This window comes from Palaemon carinicauda, chromosome 25 (genome assembly GCF_036898095.1).
Source record: "Palaemon carinicauda isolate YSFRI2023 chromosome 25, ASM3689809v2, whole genome shotgun sequence".
NCBI lineage: Eukaryota > Metazoa > Arthropoda > Malacostraca > Decapoda > Palaemonidae > Palaemon > Palaemon carinicauda.
The window spans coordinates 76,355,778-76,373,782 of record NC_090749.1 but is presented as its reverse complement, the minus strand read 5'-3'; the positions used below and the strand labels follow the sequence as shown (position 1 = coordinate 76,373,782).

Genomic DNA, 18,005 nt, shown 5'->3' with positions numbered 1-18,005 from the left:
GTGACGGATCTTCTTCTGAAGGCAAAATTGAAAGATATCAATCGTGTCTGGCGTTCGAGGGCGAACCGGAAGCTCCGGGACAGGAAAGTCCGCCTTCCTCCCATTCTACGGGAAAGACTTCTTCCTTGGACAAGAGCAAACAGTCTGTCAAAGTCAGTTCCCCTTCGATTTCCGCCTCCGGAACTAATCATTCACACAGACCCATCCTTATCAGGTTGGTGCGGCTATTCTCAGCTCAAGAAAGTTCAAGGTCTTTGGACTCCCTTGTTCCGCCATTTTCACATCAATGTGCTAGAGGCCATGGCAGTTCTTCTAACCCTGAAACGTCTCGCTCTTCCCAAGAAACAACACCTTCGTCTGGTCCTCGACAGCGAAGTGGTGGTCCGCTGCCTCAACAGAGGCGGGTCAAAGTCAGGGCCTCTGAACCATGTTCTAGTAGCCATATTCTCCCTAGCAGCCTCGAACCGTTGGCATCTTTCAGCTGTCCACCTGGCGGGAGTCCGGAATGTAGTGGCAGACGCCCTGTCCCGGACCTCCCCTCTAGAATCGGAATGGTCACTCGATCTAAAGTCATTTCGGTGGATTCTCTCTCAGGTTCCCGGTCTCCAAGTGGACCTCTTCGCCACGGAATCCAACCACAAATTGAGAGTATATGTGGCTCCCAATCTAGACCCTCAGGCTTACGCCACAGACGCCATGTCACAGAATTGGGACAACTGGGAAAAGATTTATCTCTTTCCCCCGGTGAATCTTTTGCTGAAAGTTCTAGACAAACTGAGATCCTTCAAGGGACAAGTAGCCTTGGTCGCACCCAACTGGCCCAAGAGCAACTGGTATCCTCTCCTGCGAGAGTTGAGACTACATCCTCACCCGATACCCAATCCGGTTCTGTCTCAGATAGTACAAACACGCGTTGTGTACGCTTTCTCAAACATTCAGAGCGCCCTAACTTTATGGACTTTATGAAGTTTGCGGCTATGCATGGTGCCAATATTGATCCTCAAAACACCTTGTTCCTAGAATCGGATAAACGGGATTCCACCATCCGCCAGTATGACTCTGCAGTTAAAAAGTTGGCAAAATTTTTAATAGACTCAGACGTGAACTGTATGAACTTGAACCTTACAGTCACTTTCTTTAGATCTTTATTAGAATCAGGTCTGGCAGCCAATACTATCACCACTATTAAATCGGCTCTGAAAAAGATCTTCCTAGTGGGTTTTAACATAGACTTAACCGACTCTTTGTTAGCTTCAATTCCGAAAGCTTGTGCCAGACTGAAACCGGTTACTCGTCCTACCCCGGTGACCTGGTTCCTTAATGACGTACTCAAATTGGCTTCTGATACCATTAACAGTTCTTGTGATTACATGCCCCTTCTCAGGAAAACACTTTTCCTGGTGAGCTTGGCTTCCGGGGCAAGAATTTCTGAATTGGCAGCCTTGTCGAGAGACCCGGGTCATATTGACTTTCTGCCTTCGGGAGAGGTCCTTCTTTCTCCTAACAAATTCTTTTTGGCTAAGAACGAAGACCCTCAAAACAGATGGACCTCCTGGAAAATTGTTCCCCTCACGCAAGATCCGTCTCTGTGCCCTGTCACTACTCTTAGGTCTTATTTATCCCGGACCTCCTCTAACTCCTCGGGGCCTCTATTCGTTAGAGAACAAGGCGGTACCATTACTATTAAAGGGATCAGGCAACAAATTTTGTATTTTATTAAACAAGCTAACCCTGACTCTTTTCCTCTTGCACATGATATCAGAGCGGTTGCTACCTCGGTGAACTTCTTTCACCACATGAATTTTACAGACCTCTCCAGGTTTACAGGGTGGAAATCACCGTCAGTGTTCAAGAAACACTACCTTAAACATTTGGAAGCCCTAAAATTTTCTACAGTAGCCGCAGGGAGCGTAGTTACTCCCAGGTAACTCACAGGTTAAGGCCTTGTCTCTTTATCTCTCCCTCTTACCTGCCTCATTTATACCCTATTGTATTCGTTGGTCTCGCACCTGAATACTGTTATTATATTTGTAAATTTTTATATACTCCTGAGTATCTGTATATATTATCACTCACGGCATTATTATACCTATAATTGTTTTTTTTTTGGTACTCATCTCTGATTAAAGCATCCTGTATTTCCCTTACGCTTATGTTTTTTCCTTTATTTTGCAAGTTTGGTGACGTTTTCTCTTGTATATATTCACTGGGCGGCACAGGTTCGAGCCCAGAAAAGGGATTTTGACGTAGGAAAAATCTATTTCTGGGCGAGGGACCTGTGCCGCCCAGTGAACCCTCCCAGCTCCTCTCCCTTGGAGTCCCCAAACTTTGGGTGCTAAGGAGTTGGGTTCTGAGCGGATGCATTGTTAGTAGTACCGAGTGAGGTTGAACGGCTCTCCTCTATTGGGGTTTCTGTCGTGGATTAATCTAAATAGTGCGGGACCTCTGGAATATACGCCCAATTTTATACCGACACCAATAGGTGAGCGAGCTAGTTAACCTAGCACTCCTTTACATTTTTTCTCTGGTATATTTAGCAGTAAATTACCTAAGAATAAGTGCTAAATGGAGCTTATTCACTGGGCGGCACAGGTCCCTCGCCCAGAAATAGATTTTTCCTACGTCAAAATCCCTTTTTTGATGCAGCTGTACAGACTGCAGTGGGTGTAATCTCAGTGTCAGACGCTGAAGCAGTGGATACCAGGGGCAACATGTTTGGCCACAGTGGAGCTATTCCCACAGCTGTTCCTGAAAATCCCCGAAGGATATTAAAAGCCCTTTGAAATCAAGCTCGTCGGAGGAAACAGATAGATTGATGACCTTCCGTTCCAATCCAGATTCAAGGCATCTCTAGCCACTGCCTGATAATCCACATTCTGGAATACATTTAGAGGAAGCTTGTAGTTCTCTTTTGATGCAAACAGCTCTATTTTGAGATTAGAAAGTAACTACCATATCCGAAAAACAGCTCAGATCCAAGGTCCATCTCGTAAACAGGACTGTCTGTTTGGATAGGGCATCCATCACAACATCGAAAGAACCAGAGCAGATGGAATGGTGAGAGGAACACATTTTACTCTTGAGGGAACTTATAATAGGAAGAAAAACTGGTTGTTTATGAAAATCTTTATACAGTATGGAAGTTCCTTCTTGTACAGAGTCTCTTCAATGTCAGGAAGACCACCGTCAGTTCCTACACATGAGAAATGCTGAAAACTGAGGAGACCATTTCACAAACATGTAGGTCTCCTCTGAATGACCTCCCTAACCTGACTGGGAAACGTCTGTATCAAGGATCATGGATATTGTGTTCTGGACCAATTAGACCGAGATGGGAAAAGCATTTGATATCATTCATGGCCTGAGAATTCTCTGGCAACGTCTAGGCAACTGAGCCCAAAGATCTCGAAACTCCCTACTGGGCCACTCTTCTCTACACCCAGTTATCTTTCAACATAGTCTTTAACACTGGGTCAACTATTAAGGCAAACTAAGAAAGCCCAAAATCTTTCCTAGTTGCTGCCTGGTGAAGTAGCGGTTTGAAAGAAAGAATCTTACCTTACTTGGAATTCTTTGTTGAAATACTTTTGTTAGCCCTAGAGTTGCTTTCAATATATTCCATTGAAGGCCTAGCCACTGAAAAATCCCTCTTGGAAATAGTCTTCATTTTGAGAAGATGATTAAGAAACCTAGTTCCTGATGAACCTTCAAGAGTTTAGTTTAGTTTGTTTGTTCGAGGCATAATTCTTTCGTCTCTGTCCAAATTAGATAAGAACTCATATGTTTAAACATCTTTATTGTGTAATAACGACAACAGTCATCTGAAACATGAATAGAGAACATTATAAGGTAGTGAAATATGGGAAGCATCATGTTCAATGAAATATAAGCCATGTAATTACAGTGTCATATTTCTTTTTATCCCCCGAAGTCTGGTAGCAGTACCAATTGATTATGAATGGCTTTAAACAATAAATGGAAAACAATATTCAAAAGTTTGAAGAGCATTAGTGCAGTTTGACAACATCCATTCATATCATAGTCCAAATGTCAAGCTAGAGGGCCAGAATCATGACCAGAATGCCTGAGCCCTGTGTGAAGAGACGTAGCCAGCCTCACCATGAACATTGTTCTAACAAAGTTCTACAAAGCCTTGGTAGATAGTTTTTGCACATTAGTTTTACTATTGCAGAGAGGCCATCTAGAATCCCCTATAGCTTCCACTTTCAAAGAAGACCTAACAGATGCTAGATTAAACAAAGTCTGCTGGGCCCTGAATTCTATATTCCTAAGATCTAGATCTAAAGGAAATTAGTCGCCCAATTGATTGGTACCTACCTGAGCATCCCTTTCAGTACTGTGAATCCCATAAAATATTTTGGAGATACCCTAAGAAAAGTACTACATTCTTTGGGCAAGGTAAGATCTTTCAGCTGCACCTTCTTCATTAATTCAGATGCCCTTTTCACCATTTTGGATAAAAGGGAATTTTTTTGATTGGGTGCTGGCACTGTCATTCCTACCATAGAAACATTAAGCAAACTTTGGTCTAGAGAAAACGTTCGATATCTAAATCTGTCTCTGCCAGGATATTAAAAGCTGAATTATATGACATTACAACAACCCCTTTTGAGGTTAGCTGGGGACATACCTTGAGGAGAAGATCCTTTAACCTCCATCGGGAATTGGGAAGTGCCAATAGGTTCTAGATTTGTTGTCATTGAATAGCAGGTCCTTACTCTTAAGATCGAAAATATTCGACTGAACAAAAGGCTCATCCGTCACAGGATTGCTAAGGTTTCCCTATAAGGCCCCCCTCCTGTACATACATGGAAGTAGCTGGCTCTTCCGCTTCCCTCCGCCACCACTGAACCCACAGTACTTGGATCCGAAGGAAGAGCTTCCATTGGAACCTTCCAAGGAGACTGGCAACCTGAAGGTCCAGCCACGGCTAACTCTACAGGCTGGAGCAAAAAGGAAGCAGACAGCAGGTTGAAACTTCATGGAAGGGTAGCATCTTGAGTAGGCTGACCTGTGAGGGAGCTGATCAAAGATTTGACCATCTTGGATATAACTGAGGCATCCACGGGGGATGCAAGCATACAAACTTCAGTCAGACCAGTAACTGGTGCAGCAGAATCCTGGATTGGAGCCTACTAAGAACACTGAGTAGCTATCGGGGGGACTCCTAAGGGATATCTCTTAGGAAAGACCGAAGCTTTATCTGAAGAACCACGTAGTAAAGCCTCCTTCTCTTTGACATCTAGGTCTTCCTCTTAACCCAAATCAGTCACTTGGAAAGGGTCCTGTTCCATCACAACCCCATTTTCCAAACCTCTAGCTACTGTATCTAGAATTTCAAAGCAGATGAGTTTCTTGAGATCATTGCTGGGTAAATACTCAGCACACCCAGCGATCTTACAAATCCTGTCACCCATATTGGAGAAAGACAGCCTTATTTTTCAAGCTTTTTGCAAGTTGGTCCTCATTCTGAGTAGAATGGATTAACTACAAACAAATAGAGTAATTGACTGGCTCCTAAGTCCTGCCCCAATCAGCAAAACAAGTCTCTACGGTAGCGACAACACATGACACTCCACTTTTGTTTTGCCTGGTTATCATATCCAACCCGGACACACATGATTTTGCTTTCATTTATTTGTAATAAATAAATTGAATTGAAAGCCTCAGTTATTTCTCTGTCACTCAGGAATGGGTTAGTATATATCCCCATTCTCACAAAATACCATGGCCACATGTCTGAAAGAGAGATAGGCTCATAAAATGACGAACCCTTCCCTTAACTATCTTAGATTGTCAGTCTTTAGTGAGGCAGGCAATGGTCATACTCTTATTCCCTTACTATATCATAGTTAATGGTATGGTTTATTAAGCCAATAGGCGTGGAAAAATAACATAGTAATGTGAACTTACCAAGTCTTCAAATAAGAAGATAATATACTTTCATGTGGAGATTACTCACCTGAAATCATTAACAAACCTAGATGAATATTCCCTTTCCTTCACTATCTTATAGATAGTCAGCCTCCCAGTGTTAGTAAGGGAGGGTGTCATGCTAAATTAGTCCTCTTCTCCACTATGTAGCTGAAAGCCAAAGAATCAAAGGTGTGAGAAAGCTAGCTAACTGTATGTGGTTCAATCATACCTCCGTCCTCTCCCTCCAGTACACATATCAGATGAATATGGAAGGATAAGGATAAACATTTCTATCAGGGGGAAAAGCTTTTAAGCCCTTCCCCCCACATTCTTGTCAGTAGGAGGAGTGGAGGGAACGAGCCCCTCTCCACATACATATACCTTGATGGGAAAATACTAGGCCAATGCTAGTTAATAGTCTCTTCACTTGTTCAAAGTAATTGTTGTGCTAAACATTTCCAGGTTATAAAACTGCTTCATATGCTAATGTTGCTATAGAGCCAACATAACTGATGATTCCTCCCTTAGCCTAACCTCTCCAAGGTTAGAAACTACCAAATTAGTTAATTAAAACATTGAATATAGCTCAGGGAATCATCTGATAATATAATACTGTACCAGCTAACTATTGACAGTTACTTAGAGCTGCATCAATGAATAACCATTTATAAATTAACTAATACACATGTGTATATATATGCATGTATGTATGTATACACACGTACATATACACATGCTAAACATAACCAGACTGAATGAATGAATTACACTGATAATTTGAAAATTCAATAAAACCCATCCATCCACGTATACAAGCTGGGTTTAATGGCTAAAAATGCCGAATGAATTGGAATTGAAAATTTAAACTCATATTAGGCTGAATATAACATATAGAGAAAACCCTGATTCCCGTTATTGACCTTTATCATTTATTAAGCTTTCTCACTTCTTGAAACACACAGTTATTTAAAACGACGAGAACACAGATGGCGGTTTGGCGCAAGTTGGTGCGTAGAGAGCATTTTCTCATATTAGAGCATTGGTTCTTGTGTCTCTGCAGTGCTGACGTAGTATCAGACCAATATTGGGTGCTGTTTCAAATTTAATAGGGCCTGAACTTGAATGTTTCTCTTATACACACCAAGTCTATGCTTCACACATTGATACATTGGCCCTAGAGGAGGGTACACATTATTTCTTTAGTATTTTTGTTGTATTGGATTCCCTTTTCTATCATTTCACAGGAAAGTCACATTAACCCCAAAAATGTGTATAAACTAATGGTTGGGTCATTGCATGAATACACAGTGATTGTAAAGAAATAAATATTAGTTTATTTTAGTTTCTTGTGATGAATATGGAAGAAAGTTATCAACATAAATAAACAGTTTTTTCATTATTTTTTGTTTTCTCTAGTCATGCAGTGTTTATTTTCTGGCAATGTTAAACATTTGGTATCTTCCTTCAGTTCATGGAGAACGGATAGTGACACAATATATGGAAGTTGGCGAAATAACACCAAATTGTGGCCTTCAGTATGTATGCCCACATAATCACTTCCCAGTCCACGTGTTCAGTGGCAAGAGCAACAATGACATGCCAAAGATATGCGTCTCTGGAAAATAGTAAGTATCAAAGAACCCTTTTTGTTCATGAATATTCAATTAATTTCTTTGTAAGTAGGTTCATGGAAAAGCTTTATTTTTATATGATGAAAGGCAGGTATGGGTTGTTTTTAGATGGTAATGTTTATGTGATGATGGTATCAGGGTTTACTTTTGAGTAGTGAATATCTTGAATGCTTTATATTGTATAAGCTGAAACAATTTAATCTCTATGAGCAATAAGTTCCAAGGTGCAAATTTTATATTCCATCACTATTAGTTTTATTTTGGCAGGTGTGTTAACATTCTATCCTTGACGAAATTTGGAACGAGAAAAATTGTTTTTTTAAACATCGGACTTACCCGGTAGTTATATATATAGCTTTAGTCCCTGACGTCCCGGCAGAAATGTCAAAACTCGCAGCAATCGCCGATAATGTAGCCAGGTGTACCACCTGTGCGCCCTCTAGTAAGGTACCTGGAAGCATTCTAGTGATTCCTCAGATCTTCCATGCCGCTCATGCCGGCAACATCGTTGGATTTTCCACTCGCTGTAACCTGTATAATTGCAGTTACCTTGTTGATGTACAATTATACTGTTGGCTTTTGCTCGTTTGTTTTTTATTTTTGACTGAGAGTTAATGGTTGGAATTTGATCGCTATGTTCGTAGCTTAAAAGGGGTAGGATTAGGAGTTTTTTCCACCTCCTGTAAAACTATCGAACCTTCTCTTTAAAACATGATGGCGGAAGGTAAACACTCTGCCAACACCATGACGTCACAATCATATGACGTAAACTACGTAGTTCTACGTAGTATGACTTGCATATTCTTTTCTTTTTTCTATGCAGAGAAAGAAAAATAAATTCTACTTACAAACCAAAAGTATTTAAGTTTTTATAATTTAAAAGGAATATATTATTTTTTAAGAAAATATTTGTCCTATTAGTGTACTTTCTTTAGATAATCATCGATCTATTTTCAGAGATTAAATATAACAAGAGTACAGTTAAAGTTACGCTACGTAGTTCTCATGACAATCGATACAGTCTCACAAATTACTTTGTATCGTTATTTATTTTTGTTTTCGATATTGGGATTTCTAATATTAATCAGATAATCTATTGCATTCTCATTCAAGCCCTTGGCGGAAGAGTGATATCTCTCGCAGCGGGCGGGTCTAATTATGGTCTTATGTAAAAGAGTATAAAAAGTGCAATTTTCAGCGCTAAGTTATTGCAGTGAATTTAATCAGTCAGTGGAGGGTACGTCTGCTCGACCCTGTCGTTATCTTAGCCTTAGACCTCTTCCAAGCTCCCCAACCCCTGGGAGAAGGAATGTCGATCGGCGAAAGGAAACGAGAGGCGTTAGCGCCCGAGCAGACGTCCCCTCGAGCGTTCCTGTTGACGCTTCCCAGAACGCTCGCCCTCACCGTGGGAAAGGGGAGGTAAAAGTGTTATCTTCGTCGTCGGTTGACTCAGCTCACAGACAGGGCTAGCGTCTTACATATTTCCCTTCCTTCTAGACAAGAAGAGAGTTGCTTGTCATGACGCCGAGTGTTTAGATTCTTAACACCATAACGCTAGCGTCAAGAAGGACGCCGAGTGTTAAGGAATGGACTACATCACGCCAAGCGTCGAGTAGCTGGAAGTCATGACACGTAACGCCGAGTATCAGAGCATTGGTCGGCAAGCTACTAACGATGCTGTAAGAGTTTGACACGATGTTTGAAACTGAGTGCAACTTCTTTGTCTCTTTTTGGATGAGCGATGAGCGAACGTTCTAGACGCGATCGTCTAAATCGCGAGCGTCATTGTTCCGAGAGTTACGTGGCGCCGAACGTCAAACAGTTGCATGGCATCAAGTGTCCAGCAGTTGGACTTGACGTCGAGTGTCGAGCAGTTAGACGTGACGCCGAGCGTCAAGCATTTACGTGACGTCGAGCGTCAAGCAGTTGAACGTGACGCTGAGTGTCAAGCATAGTTCCGAGCGTCTAAATCGTGAACGTTATTGTTCCGAGAGTCAAGTGGCGCCGAGCGTCAAGCAGTTGCATGACGTCAAGCGTCCAGCAGTTGGTCTTGACGTCGAGTGTCAAGCAGTTAGACGTGACGCTGAGCGTCAATCAATTTCATGGCGTCAAGCGTCCAGGTGTTGGAGTTGACGTCGAGTGTCAAGCAGTTAGACGTGACGCCGAGCGTCAAGCAGTTGTATGGCATCAAGTGTCCAGCAGTTGGACTTGACGTCGAGTGTCAAGCATGACGCCGAGCATCAAGCAGTTAGACGTGACGCCGAACGTCAAGCAGTTAGACACGATGTCGAGCATCAAGACTCGGACGTCGTGTTTATACCAGTCAAGAGACTGGATGGTCGAGATCACGAACATCTTAGTTCCGATCGTAATGACCGCAAGCGTCTAGCGTTGGAACATCGTTACGCCAGGCGTAATGATCTTGGACTCATTGAGGCCAGAATTTAGGACCTTAAGGAAGTTGACTCCTAGGAAACGAGACATCTTTACCCAGATTAGAGACTTGTAGGAGCAAGGGATCAACGATCTCCTTTCCCCTACTTATCTTTTAGAGGAATTCTCATAGGAGAAGATCCTAAGATCCTTCATCCTTTGGTTGACTTGAAGAAACTCATGAGAGTTTTTACTGAAGAGTTTCCGAATTATTTTGTGCCTGCTGCTCCTCATTCCCTGCCTTCAGAGTTTACGCTAAGGAAGGCGTCGAAGGAGTCTCTGTTTACAAAGATGGTGCTGTCTCAATCATCTGAAAGAGCCTTGAGGATGATGGTAGACTTGATGCAATCCAAGAATAACCAGGGTAATACTGTTTTTTCCCTTTTCCCTCGGCTAGATTGGCCTCCAGATCTAGTGTTTGGTACTAGACTGGAGAAGTTCTTAGTTTGGGAGTTCCTACCTCTGCCCAAGGAGACTTTTCGAGTCTAGTAGATGCTCCGCGTCGGATGGCCATGAGAAGGACCAAAATACTCTGGTCAACGTCAGCTTGATCATCCTCCCAGGTGTCTTCAGAGCTTTCAAAGTATTAAATTTCCTTGACTGGACTCTGGGTGCCTTGGGGAAGAAGGTTTCTGCCTTGAAGGATGTGGACACTGATAGTCTCATCCTCATTATGTCAGGCATGGATAAAGCCTTAAAGGATGGTTCCAATGAGTTAGCAGCCCTTTTTCTCAGCGGAGTTCTTTAAGAAAAGAAAAGCCCAAATGTGTTCTTTTCTGTCCATTGGGGTTACACCCTTTCAGAAGTCAGAATTGAGGTACGCACCCCATTTTTCTTCCTCTCTTCTTCCTCAAGAGTTGGTCAAAGAGGTCTCCTCCACTTTAGCCCAAAAGGTCACACAGGATTTGGTGTCTTAAACAGCAAGGAAGGTTCTACCTACTTTTTTTCTCTAAACCGCTCAGACAACAGTAGGAGCCAGACTAAACAACTTCTGGCGAGCCTGGGAGAGGAGAGGAGCAGACCTTTGGTCTGTACTATTACTAAAGGAGGGATGCGAAATATTTTTCCTAGTGAAACCTCCTTTAATAGTACCTCCGATAGACCTCTCTGCCAGTTACAGAAAGGAGCCAAAGAGACAGGCTATGCAACATCAAATGTCTCTCTTATTAGAGAAGGAGGCTAATGACCGGTCCTGGATGTAAGTGCTCTCAACGCCTTTGTTCAGAAGACAAAGTTCTCCATGGAGACATCGAAATCAGTCCTAGCAACAGTAAGAAAGGACGACTGGATGGTCTCTTTAGACCTCCAGGATGCTTACTTCCACATCCTCATCCATACGAACTTCAAGCAATACCTGAGGTTCGTGTATAGGAGGAAGTTGTCCAGTTTTGGGCTCTTTGTTTCGGCCTAAGTACCACCCCTCAAATAGATGGTGCATCTGCTAGGACCTGTCGTTCTTCTAATCATAGACCTCTTCCAAGCTCCCCAACCCCTAGGAGAAGGAATGTTGAACGTTCTAACCATAGACCTCTTCCAAGCTCCCCACCACTGGAAGAAGGAATGTCGAACGGCGAAAGGAAACGAGAGACTTTAGCTCCCGAGCAGACATCCTCTCGAGCATACCTGTTGACGTTTTCCAGGACGCTCGCCTTCATCATAGGGAAGGTGAGGTAAAAGTGTTTTCGTCATCTTTGGATGACGTAGCGCCCAGATGGGGCTGGCGTCAATCTTCCAGACCTCTGAAGAGAGGAAGATGGACTCAGTTAATCAGCGTCCTATCATGACACCGCAAGCTCCTGGTTGTAGTCTTTGGAGCTGTCCTGAGAGTTTTTCATTCTACTGAAGATAGCTCTCCTGCCAAACGTCCTTTAAGGACATCGGCAGCTGTCAAGAAACGTCCAACTCACCAGTTGCAGGACAGTTGTCTGAGCCTGGCATGGCCTCGGTTCATGCTCCTCCTCCACCATCAGACTGGTTATCATCCTTGGGACGCTCTACACGTTCTGTAAACGGCGTAGAAAGCTAGCTTACGGTAGACGTGACATCTCCTGTACCACAACAAGTTGACCCTAATTTTAATATGCTGCATGATATGCAACAGAAACTCTTTTCGCTCATGCAAGTTTATCAGCCTGCGGACAACAAGAGAGTACCATGCCTGGACCCTGAGCATCAGGAAGCTTCACACCTGGACCCTGAGCGTCAGGAAGCTTCACATCTGGACGCCAAGCGTCGTAAGACTACTAGTGTTGTGTTTCAGCCGCTTTAACCCAAAGGAGTCAAGCAGCCAGACGTGATGTCGAGCGTCCAGCAGGACGTGACGTCGAGCGTCCAGCAGGACGTGACGTCGAGCGTCCAGCAGGACGTGACGTCGAGCGTCCAGCAGGACGTGACGTCGAGCGTCCAGCAGGACGTGACGTCGAGCGTCCAGCAGGACGTGACGTCGAGCGTCCAGCAGGACGTGACGTCGAGCGTCCAGCAGGACGTGACGTCGAGCGTCCAGCAGGACGTGAAGTCGAGCGTCCAGCAGGACGTGACGTCGAGCGTCCAGCAGGACGTGAAGTCGAGCGTCCAGCAGGACGTGACGTCGAGCGCCAAGCGTAACGCGACGTCGAGCGCCAAGCAGAACGCGACGTCAAGCGTCAAACAGCTCGTGACCTGGACGTGTACGCATTTCCACCTTTCAAAACTCATTACAAAGTGATGCAAAAGTTTGTGTCACACGAAGGGACCAGATTGACTCTAGTGGCCCACTTTTGGCCCTCAAGAGAGTGGTTCACAGAGGTACTGGAATAGATGGTGGACACTACAAGAAGCCTTCCATTAAGAGTAGATCTACTCAAACAACCCCACTTGGAAAGGTACCATCGAAATCTCCAAGCTCTTCATTTAACTGTCTTCAGATTATCGAAAAACTCACTAGAACTAGAGGTTTTTCGAAGGAGGCAGCTAGGGCTATTGCAAGAGCAAGGAGGACTTCTACCATCAAGGTTTACCAATCCAAGTGAGAGGTTTTTTAGAGAGTGGTGCAGAGTCAACTCTTTTTCCTCGTCCAGTACCTCTATAACTCATATTGCTGACTTCCTGTTATATCTTCAAAGGAAACGCAATTTTTTCATCCTCTACCATCAAGGGATACAAGAGTATGTTAGCAACCGTATTCAGGCACAGAAACTTGGACCTTTCTAATGTTAAAGACCTACAGAAACTTCTCAAATCCTTTGAAACATCAAAGCAACGGCGCCAGGATTCACCAGCTTGGAATCTGGATGTAGTCCTGAAGTTCATTATGAGTGACAGGTTTGAACCCTTGCATTCAGCTTCATTTAAGGACCTCACGATGAAGACTTTATTTTTGGTCAGTCTGGCGACAGCTAAGAGTCAGTGAGATTCATGCTTTCAGTTAAAACGTTGGTTTTTCGAGATAACAAAGCTATCTGCTCATTGCAGTTAGGCTTTCTCGCCAAGAACGAACGCCCTTCTCAACCATGGCTCAAGGCATTTGAGATTCTGAACCTTTCGGATGTGGTTGGCGAGGAGTTGCGAGGCAAGTTGGAAGCTCTTTGGTGCTCGGTCTAGAAGCCCTCGTTACAGATGTCGAAGAATACACTTTCATTCTTCATCAGGCTCTTAATAAGAGAGGCTCATGCACATTGTAGTGATCAGACCTCAAGCTTTTTAAAAGTCAAGACGCATGAAGTTAGAGCTGTAGCAACTTCGGTGGCCTTCAAGCAGAATAGATCGTTGCAGAACATTATGGACACAACCTTTTGGAGGAGTAAATCTGTGTTTGCTTTACATTATTTGAAACGTGTCCAGACTCTTTATGAGGACTGCTTCACTCGGGGACCATTCGTAGCAGCGAGTGCAGTAGTGGGGGAAGGATCCACCACTACATTCCCATAATCCTAATACCCTGTTCTTCTCTTGGAACTTTTGTATTTTTATGGTTGTTCGTGGAGATTGCGACAGTCTTCCACAATCATTGATTTTAGTCAGGTGGTCAATTTGTTCCTTGAGAGCACCCGGAACAAGGGTATTGGAGGAGGTCCTGTCACATAGAGGTTTTTAGACTGGTTTGACAGCTCCTAGAGGTCTTCAGCCCCTCTGGGTGGATCACTGGATCTCATAAGGAAAGCGGACATAATGAAAGAATTCATTGAAGTCAGCTTCCTTATCAGGTACGAACCCTTAAGCTGGTTTATTAACTCTTAAGTAAAATTCCAACAATGTTGGCTGTCTCTGACCCTCCACCAAGGGTATCAATCAGCTATATACAGTATATAACTACCGGGTAAGTCAGATGTTTAAAAATTATATTTTCATAATAAAATAAAATTTTGAACATACTTACCCGGTAGTTATATATAATTTAATTCCCCCCCTCCTCCTCTATAGAGACCTATGGGCATGGAAGATCTGAGGAATCACTGGAATGGTTCCTGGTACCTTACTAGAGGGCACACAGGTGGTACACCTGGCTACATTATCGGCGATTGCCGCGAGTTTTGAAATTTCTGCCAGGACGTCAGGGACTAAAGCTATGTTGTATATATAACTACCCGGTAAGTATGTTAAAAAAATTATTTTATTATGAAATTATCATTTTTATAGAAAGACAAACCTGTCTTTCATATACATACAGTATTATAATTTCAGGCTATATGAAAAAGATCAGTTAATAATTAAATATGCTTTCCTTCCTGATAAGTTCAAGTTTAATAGGTAGTAGGTTGGCCAGGGCACCAGCCGCCCGTTGAGATACTACCGCTAGAGAGAGGGGGTCCTTTGACTGGCCAGACAGTACCATATTGGATCCTTCTCTCTGGTTACGGTTCTTTCCCTTTGCCTACACAGACACCGAATAGTCTGGCCTATTCTTTACAGATTCTCCTCTGTCCTCATACACCTGACAACACTGAGATTACTAAACAATTCTTCTTCACCCAAGGGGTTAACTACGGCAATGTAATTGTTCAGTGGCTACTTTCCTCTTGGTAAGGGTAGAAGAGACTCTTTAGCTATGGTAAGCAGCTCTTCTAGGAGAAGGACACCCCAAAATCAAACCATTGTTCTCTAGTCTTGGGTAGTGCTATAGCCTCTGTACCATGGCCTTCCACTGTCTTGGGTTAGAGTTCTCTTGCTTGAGGGTACACTCAGGCACACTGTTGTATCTAGTTTCTCTTTCTCTTGTTTTGTTGAAGTTTTTATTGTTTATATAGGAAATATTTATTTAAATGTTGTTACTATTCTTAAAATATTTTATTTTTCCTTGTTTCCTTTCCTCACTGAGCTATTTTCCCTGTTGGGGCCCCTGGGCTTATAGCATCCTGCTTTTCCAACTAGGGTTGTAGCTTAGCTTTTAATAATAATAATAATAATAATAATAGCTAGTGTGCTTGGTGAACTACTGTTATCTGTCACAATAAGGTTACAGAGACTATTACTGCCTCATATCCATCCCACAAGAGATATCAGCTTTAAAGCTGTCTTCTTTTGTAGTCAAAGCTTTGCTTTATTATTATGTTTTTTGTTCCATGTGTTTCTTTGAGCTTGCTTAGTCTGCAATGTAATTTGTATTTCTGAAGGAATAGATGAATCATATATTAGAACACTGGAAGATATTTATATGGGAAGTACAGCCATCCTAAAATTACAGAAAGATAGTGAGAAAACCCCAATTGAGAAAGGAGTTAGACAGGAAGATCCATATCTCCTAAATTTTTCACAGGATGCTTAGAAGTTTTTGAGAATTTAGATTTGGAAGATAAAGGAATTAATATTAATGGGGAATGCCATAGCAACCTAAGATTTGCAGATGATGTTTTGTTTAGTGAATCATGGGAGGAATTACAAAATATGTTATAAGATTTGAATAAAGTAGAAATGTAGAAATGAAAATTAATATGAGTAAAACTAAGATAATGTTCAATGAAAATACAGAGATAACAAATAACGGTTATGGATGAATCTCTAGAGATTGTTAATGAATATACGTACAGTGATACCTCGGTAGTCGAACGACTCTATACTCGAACAATTCGGAGTTCGACCAAAATTTTCGAGAAATTTTTGCTGCGGTGCTCGACCAAAAATTCGGTACTCGACCAGCCGAACACGTGACGACCGCATGGGCTTTGTGATGATCGCGCCATCTCGGCCACTCTCGCTTGTTCGGGAAGCATCAGTTCTCTCGAGAGCGTCACTCAGACAACGCGCGATCAGCATTCGTTGTGATTTAGTGATTTTCAGTGCTTTTAATTGCTTTTTTAGCTTTCATAATGAGTCCCAAGAAAGTAATGAGTGTTAAGGGGAAGGAGAAGAGGAAAACAGTGCGAACAACGATCGAGTTGAAGAAGGAAATTATAGCGAAATATGAGAATGGTGTACGAGTGTCCGATTTAGCGGTAGAATACGGAATGGCGAAGTCGACCATTTCTACGTTTTTAAAGCATAAAGAAATGATTAAGAAGGCGAATGTTGCAACGGGAGTTACGGCGGTAACTAAGCAAAGGCCACAAGTGATTGAGGAGATGGAAAAGTTGCTTTTAATATTTATTAAAGAAAAACAGTTGGCCGGGGAAAGTGTTAGTGAAGCGTTCATTTGTGAAAAAGCGTTGCATATCTATGAAGAATTAGTGAAGAAAAGTCCGAGTACCAGTGAAAGTGATTCATTTACATTTAAAGCGAGCAGGGGTTGGTTTGAAAAGTTTCGTAATAGAACAGGTATTCGTAATAGAACAGGTATTCATCATTTTCGAAGAATACTGCAGAGGAGGAAGAAACAATTAACAATAGACCAGTTTTTCACAAAAGAAAAGAAAGCTGCTACATCAAAGCCTGTTTCTCCTCCAAAGAAGAGACAAAGAAGAGAAGAAACCCCTGAAATAGATCTGCCCACCCTTTCATTGGAGAGAGAAACAACTCCTGAAGGAGAACTACCCCGCCACATCATGGAAGGGGACTCTCCTTCCAAGCAGTAACCTCCCCCTTCCATCCTCTCCACATCCATCCCTGTATGCCATCGAACCGCTGCTCAAAGGTATGTTCACTACAGTACAGAAAATGGTTTAAAATTGTTTTATTTTAGTACAGTAAATGGTTTAAAATTGTTTTATAGGATTTTCTGACCAATTTCATACACATTTAGATAATTATTGTTGTTTAGGTACACGTTTTATTAATATTTTGGGCCTGTTCGAGTGCTTGGGAACGGAATAGAATATATACCATTATTTCTTATGGGGAAAAAAAATTCGGTACTCGAACAAATCGGAGGTCGAACACGGATCTCGAACGGATTATGGTCGAGTACCGAGGTATCACTGTACTTAGAACAGACAGTAATTGTTTCACCAGGACATAAGATTGAAATTGAAAATAGGATAAGGATGGGATGGAGAGATTTTGGTAAATAAGATAACATTATGAAAAAAAAAAAATGCCACTTTCTCTAAAAAGAAAAGTATTTAACCCCTTCGCTACTGCTCTGTTTCACGGCAACCTACATCAGCATACCACTTGAGAACTGCCTTCGATCGCCAGTATATCAACATTCACTTGCAGCCAATAATAATGATAAAAATAATAATGATACAGTAATAATATAAGTAACTATCGGCACTATCACTGTAATCATCTGAGCTATCTGGCAGGTACTCAGACCCTAATTCAAATGCTCTATCATCACCTATGCACGAAAAAATATGTGAAATAGGATTATGAAATTAGAAAATTGTTTAGAATTTGAATTTGCAACGTTTACTCATCAAACTACGATAATCCTTCACGAATGACTGTCTGAGGAACACTGGCTAAGTATTCAAGAAAGCCCTTGTGACGGAGCCGAGAGAGGGTTGTGAACTCAAAGGCAGGAAGCAATCGACTGAGTTATATTATTGTAGAACACTCTCCTTATATACAAAACCTCAAGGCAACAGGACATAACAAGTTCACAAGACAGACAATATTAGAGGAAAAACCAGACATGAATTTTCATGTTCG

At 42.3% G+C, this 18,005-nt stretch overlaps 1 protein-coding gene across 3 annotated transcripts in view; it reads left to right on the top strand.

Moving 5' to 3' along the window:
- Positions 1-18,005, top strand: part of LOC137618661 (protein O-linked-mannose beta-1,2-N-acetylglucosaminyltransferase 1-like) — a 370,898-nt gene that overhangs the window by 142,537 nt on the left and 210,356 nt on the right. For all 3 annotated transcript variants that reach the window (XM_068348795.1, XM_068348793.1, XM_068348794.1), the window contains exon 4: positions 7,406-7,562. In XM_068348795.1, coding sequence (XP_068204896.1) covers positions 7,406-7,562 — 157 coding nt within the window. The remainder of the gene's footprint in view (positions 1-7,405; positions 7,563-18,005) is intronic.